This window comes from Physella acuta, unplaced genomic scaffold (genome assembly GCF_028476545.2).
Source record: "Physella acuta isolate Inbredline_101_S28 unplaced genomic scaffold, ASM2847654v3 ptg000272l, whole genome shotgun sequence".
Taxonomy (NCBI): Eukaryota; Metazoa; Mollusca; class Gastropoda; family Physidae; genus Physella; species Physella acuta.
The window spans coordinates 292,501-299,008 of record NW_026731791.1 but is presented as its reverse complement, the minus strand read 5'-3'; the positions used below and the strand labels follow the sequence as shown (position 1 = coordinate 299,008).

At 32.9% G+C, this 6,508-nt stretch overlaps 1 protein-coding gene across 2 annotated transcripts in view; it reads left to right on the top strand.

Annotated features, from left to right (window-relative positions):
* The first annotated feature begins 1,060 nt into the window (after window positions 1-1,060).
* LOC131939262 (neuronal-glial cell adhesion molecule-like) overlaps window positions 1,061-6,508 on the top strand; it is a 9,280-nt gene continuing 3,832 nt past the window's right edge. For both annotated transcript variants that reach the window (XM_059297466.1, XM_059297465.1), the window contains exons 1-11: window positions 1,061-1,168; window positions 1,394-1,527; window positions 1,744-1,849; window positions 3,640-3,848; window positions 3,961-4,140; window positions 4,220-4,357; window positions 4,517-4,613; window positions 4,721-4,929; window positions 5,152-5,310; window positions 5,447-5,590; window positions 6,042-6,153. In XM_059297466.1, coding sequence (XP_059153449.1) covers window positions 1,452-1,527; window positions 1,744-1,849; window positions 3,640-3,848; window positions 3,961-4,140; window positions 4,220-4,357; window positions 4,517-4,613; window positions 4,721-4,929; window positions 5,152-5,310; window positions 5,447-5,590; window positions 6,042-6,153 — 1,430 coding nt within the window. In that variant the 5' untranslated portion in view covers window positions 1,061-1,168; window positions 1,394-1,451. The remainder of the gene's footprint in view (window positions 1,169-1,393; window positions 1,528-1,743; window positions 1,850-3,639; window positions 3,849-3,960; window positions 4,141-4,219; window positions 4,358-4,516; window positions 4,614-4,720; window positions 4,930-5,151; window positions 5,311-5,446; window positions 5,591-6,041; window positions 6,154-6,508) is intronic.

The following is a 6,508-nucleotide window of genomic DNA, read 5'->3' as shown; positions in this document are numbered from 1 at the left end:
ATATTATTAATTTAAATTTCTAAATATTTTTTTTCGCTGTTGATGTTTTGAAAATTCGAAAACAAAAATCCGTTAGTAGTATATAAATTGCATTTTTTTTTGGAAAACTGAGAAGCTGCTCTAGAAAAAACAAGTTTTTCTTCATAACACATGCTTGACAAATGCTTAATAAAAATACTTGTATATTATATAAAAAACATGAAAAATATTATATTAAAAAATGGATACCTCAAAGTAGTAAAAGACATTTTGCTCTATTTACAAATAAAAAAATGTTTTTACTACACGTACATGATACATCGTCAGTCATTTAAAAATTTCAAGTTGAATCCACATGTGAGCTAAAGTTTAATTGTAATAGAAATATTGCGTGAAATACCTCGTAGGTATTTCAGTAGCGGTGTCTCTGCATTACCACATAATCTTTCGGGCAGCTTGTTTCAGTGGCGTAGCGAGGGGGAGGGGGCGGACCGCACCAGGTTAAACCATCAAGGCAAAAAATAGCAAAATACTTACAGATAAAAATGATCATTCCGGATAAATCAGTGATTAATTAGAGTGGAAAAGTCTTTTAAGAGCTAAGTTGTTAAATCCCAACAAAGGTGGGAAAGCACATTTAGATTTTCTTTCAGACAACTCTTCAGAAAGTCTACGCCCCGTATAATGAAAATATAGAAAATATACTTTTACCCGTGTCCACAACCTTCCCCGGAATATTTAATCCACCTCCCCCCTACCCCCCCCCCGGAAAATTTCAAGTGCTCCCACCCCTCCGGGGAGAAAAAAAGTCTAAAAGAATAATAGTAGATCATAGAGACTAAACGTAAACCCTACCTCTATAATCTAGACCTGTTTCCTAATTTTGCCGCTAAACCTCAATCACGTGTTTCTTTCATACTTTTGAGGACTTTTTAAACACATTTGACGCCCCCCTCTTGATAGCGCTTTATGCGACCGCCTAGTTCGCCTTATAAGTAGCGCCATCCTTGATTACGAGTCAGCTTCCTTGTCGGTTTCTGAGCAGTTTTCCTTTTTACGAAAAGTGGGACGTTGAGTCATTGTCTTGGTCATTCCAGATGGCTATTTAACCCAGCGGAGACATAACGGTGATTAAGTGAATCAACGCAGCATACTACCGATATGTTGGAATCAGGATGTCATTCTTCTAGTGAGTCGTTAATTATTTCTTCTAAGTATTTTTCACTTATGTCTAATCAGTCTATATCTCAAAGTATTAGCCTGTGGGTAGATGTTTACAAACCTTTATATTCTGGTACATGAAAACATACACGTTGTAGTTTCATTAAAGCTTTACACTAGTCTTTCTCCTTTTTAAAAGTTTATTTCTATGTAATTTTAAATGAATACTTAAAAGATGTGTTCCCTCTGACAGACACATTTTAAGCAAGCAAGGACCTGGGTAATATCATTGAGTTGATATACGGATCATCATGCAGCGCACAGTCCCATTAGTATTATTTTTTATCCATATGTTTATTAGGTCATCACTTTCACATTCATTTGATGGTAAGTGTTTATCTAGTTCTAAAACTTTTCCTAAGCTGCATTAGTCATTATTTACGAATACATTATGAACATTTATGTATAAACATTGCAGTTAATTTAAGAATGAATTTAGTTTTCTAATACTCTCCATACAATTGTTTATCTTTTTTCTTACAGTGCTTATTTGTGTATCTTTTACTTCAGCTCTTCAGTACATGTTTATCTGTTTTCTTGCAGTACGTAGACCACCAGATATCAGTAGTCCAGAAGCTCCAAAAGTTTTTTATGCAACCACATACAGATTCAGTGTGCCATGTGTGGCTTCAGGGACACCAGTCATTAAGTATGTTGCTTCAATTAATCTGAAATAGTTATTATGTATGTTTGATTCATCTGAACCAGTAATTAAGTATGTTGATTCAATTCAATTGGACCGTTATTAAGTATATGTTCCTTCAATTCATCTGAACCATATTACTATGCTGATTCAGTTCATCTGAACTAGTTGTTATGTACGGTTGATTCAATTCATTTGAACCAGTAATTAAGTATGTGTGAGTTAATCTGAACCAGTAATTAAGTATGTTTGAGTTCACCTAAACCAGTAATTAATTATGTTTGAGTTCATCTATACCAGTAATTAATTATGTTTGAGTTCATCAGAACTAGTAATTAAGTATGTTTGATTAACTTCATCTGAGCCTCTTAGGTTCGAAAAAAGAATTTTACTTTCATTATTAATTATGTATGATTCAATTGATTTAATCTGAAGTTTATTCCGTTTTTTATGTAAGCCCTGCTAGGGGGGGGGATACCTTAAAATCTACCCTACCCTTCCCTAGGCTTATCTAACTAACTACCGTCCGGTCAGTGCAAGCCCGGCTAAACCCAGGCTGGTTAATAACCTAACCTTAGTCTAAATTAAAAACAAAAAAAACTTTTAACAATTTAATAAAATTTATTCAACAAAATATGGAACCAAAAGTTATTAAAAAAAAACTAGAATCTAGACCTAGACAAAACACTCAAGACATTCAAAACAAACAGAACTCAACGAAACAAAACACCCAATTTCGGACCACCGTCCTAGAAAGAGGAAAAATAAAACAAATCAATTTAAAATGTAAAAAAAGTTATACACAAGGCAGTAAGCTGACACCATTGTCAGCTTAAACAAGAGGCTCTCATAAATGAAAGTAAAATCTACAATAATCCATGACTAAACCCAGGCCATCGTGCTACCACGTGGTCTGGATAAAACAAACATTGAGACTTCTCAAAGTCGAAGTGACTAAATAGATCTAGTATATAGTTACTTTGTATACAAAATAAGCAAACAAAAATATGGAAAACATAATAAAACACTATAAAAATAACCCTACGTTACCATACACCACATAAACGTGACACAGAAACTCTTCAACACACAGGCCTCGACATTCCAGCAGAATGTCCCTCCATGTCGACACACCACATTCACGAACAAAGAAACCAATACTACGAACAAAGAAACCAATGCTACGCACAAGAAAATAGTCCCTAATACAATAATAAGTAACATTCAGGACATAAAGCAAAGTGGAGCAACAATCCAAAACAAAGTTTGCATAAATAATAACATTAAAATATAAACAAGACACAATAACCAGGCTACAAACCGTTGTAAAATCAAAATCATATCAGCGCCATAATAGCGGACTACTTAACTAAAAACCACAACAATCCTCAAAGGAACATAAAAAGCGACATTCGCCTTCTTAGTTACAAATAATTATAATAACAGATAAACACACTCCAGCCGCTCACATTTATGCCAAACTTATTACATCCTTGTTCAATAGTTCAGTGTTAGTTTGAACATTATTATCGACTGTTTTAAACATTTTATTTGTCTTCGTTTCTCTATTTTGTTTTATTGAAATAGTAAAAAGTTCTTTATAGACTAGAATATTTTTAGATTGTCTCAGCAGTCGAAGTACTTAATCTGATGGAATGTATCGAAACAATTTCTTTTTAAATTGATTCAGCAGTTGAAGTACTAAATCTGATGGAATGTATCAAATAATTTCCTTTAAATTGACTCAGCAGTTGAAGTACTAGATTTGATAAAATGTATCAAACAATTTATTCCAGGTATAGCTGGTTTCAGGTTGGCCGTGACACAGATATAACAACAGATTCCTCTCAGCCAGTTTATGTTGACAGTTATACAGGAACTCTTCAATTAGCTGATTTCACAGAAAGAGAAGAAGGCACTTTCATCTGCAAGGCATCAAATGAGTTCAATCAAGGAAAAATAAAAGCTGTTAGTTTCTCTCCTCCAGTCACAGTGTACCGTTCACGTAGGTTCAATTTTGTGTGATGCCTTTTTTAAAACTTGTGCTAATTGGCTAATTAAATACATTGACTTTCCCAAAGTGACCTAACATGGAATTTTTTTTCCAATTTAATCAGGAGCTGATGACTTTTCTGATGAGGAAAAAACTTTTACAGCCAAAGCCAATTCTTATCAAGTGTTGTTGTGTGATAAGAAAGGAGATATTGTTGGAAGCACGATTGGTTTTGATTGGTACATTGGTAGAGATACTAAATATGTAAATAAAGATAATGACCGCCTTTTCATTGATAATGAGGGTAAGTTAAATGCATAAGTTTTGGTATTCTTAGAAGTTTATACTAGTGATTTCAAAATAATATAGCATTTTATTCCTAGGCAATCTTCACTTCACTTATGTGAAAACGACAGACACAAATTTAGTAGAAGGCTACAGGTGTGGCGTTTCAATAGAAGGCCTTCCTTTGTTGCGACTAAGTGCCAACAAGAAATTTTTAAAAGTAATTCCTGAACCAGGTAAGTTTTATACCTTATTAATTTCTAGTATATTTTTTGTTCAAATAAAAATAAGAGACCATTTTCTAGAAATATATGCAATGTAATGGTTTCGTTTGCATAACATTTATTTTAAATAAAATTATTGTTTCTTAAAGTAATTGAGTGAAATGTTCTCAGACCCACAGCAAATAGCCCCCCAACTTATGTACAGTAACCGTCCAGTAAAAGTTAAAATCTATCTCTCTGCCAAGCTGGAGTGCATGTTTTCTGGATAGTAAGTATTATTCTAAAATTAACTTTTTAGTAACAAAAGTAATATTTCTGTAAAACACTTTACATTTTGTTAAACTATATTTTTTATACAATTCTTTATGCATCTAGTGATCCACAAAGTCAGAATCTACCACTCATCATGTGGTACTTTGACAATGGAACTCAGATTCAGAGTACAGCTAAATTTGGGTTTGCTCATGAAAATCGTGTCTTGACAATAAACAGAGTTTCAGAAGACGATGAAAAGATATACAAGTGTGAAGCAAGCAATAGTGCTGGTACATCAAAAAAAGAAGAGCTGTTTTTAAACGTCACTGGTAAAGTATTTAATTCTTCAGTGCACATCTACAAAATGATGTCAGTTTGTCAATATTATACTCAATTTCTGTTGGAATAACTTTAGATCTGTCATGTTACAAACCAATAATAAAAAATGTAATCTTGATACAATGCATTTCAAACATTTTTACAGTATTTAAATTTCGTACTACTCTACTGTGTAGGCAGAATGAACTATAAATAATTTATTCTTTCCTAAGGTCCACCAATATTTGTTGCTGGCGGCTCACCTAGTGATATAAGTGTTCCGGAAGGAAAAGATGCTGTTTTTAACTGTAATGCAAAATCAATTCAGTCTGAACAGCAACCAGAAGAACCCATTTGGTATATCAATGGCATACGTAGAGGTTCACATACAGGTGGGTACTTGGGTAGGAACGGAAAAAAAGTTTTTCTCTATGTCCATCATTTTGTACTTATATAATATACATCTGTATTATTTGATTTTCATTTTTGTAAGAAAAACTTTGATTTAAAACATACATTTTCATTTAGATCCAAACAAATATGTGGTATCTGATGGCGACAGAAAACTAACAGTAAAAAGTGTGATGAAAGATACAGATATTCTCTGCGTGCAGTGTTACGTTGAAAACTCTGAAGGCGGGATCTGGGGGGATGGATGTTTAACAGTTATCTGTAAGCTGTATTTTTTTCTTTATCTGTCTGTAAGGATGTAAGTTGATTGTAATCTTTTCTTGAGCTGTCTGTAAGAATGTAAGTTGTAATCTTTTCTTTACCTGACTTGAAGAATGTAAGTTGTTATCTTTTCTTTATCTGACTATAAGAATGTAAGGTGTAATCTTTTCTTTACCTGACTTAAAGAATGTAAGTTGTTATCTTTTCTTTATCTGACTATAAGAATGTAAGGTGTAATCTTTTCTTTATCTGACTATAAGAATGTATCTGAATGTAAGAATATTAGTTGTTATCGTTTCTTGAGCTAGCTGTAAAAAATATCACTGATCAGTCAAAAATAGTTTACATAATTACTCATTTATGCTCTGTATTTTTATGTCTCTCTAAGTTTTTTTTTTCTGTTTCAATTCTCTTAGCATTTCATTTGAATTACAAACTACATTTTTTTTAGTGCCAATCAAAGTTATACAACAGCCAGTGACACCACAAGAAATTATGCACGGAGATGTCATAGACCTTGCTGTAACTGCAACAACTGACCCTTCAATGACCCTCAAGCAGAAGTGGGTTGTTTATATTAAAATATATTTCTAAATCTCTGAAAAAAATTATTCTTTGATATTATATAGCATAGTTGTGTTTAGAATTAGTAGATATATTTTACTACATATAACTTCAGTTGTATCAAATAGTTGATTAAACCTTTAATAAACTAACAGTTAGCCACATGTGGTTCCAGGCCACAGACAGGGAATCTACTTAAGGAAATTATAAGTGCTTTGTTTAGGTCAAATCAGCTTGGGGATAGTAGTAAAATGGTTGACTAATTCAAGTGGTGAAATAGGGATAGTAGCAATATGATTGACTAAGTCTAGTGGTGAAATAGGGATAGTAGCAAAAGGATTGACTAAGTCAAGT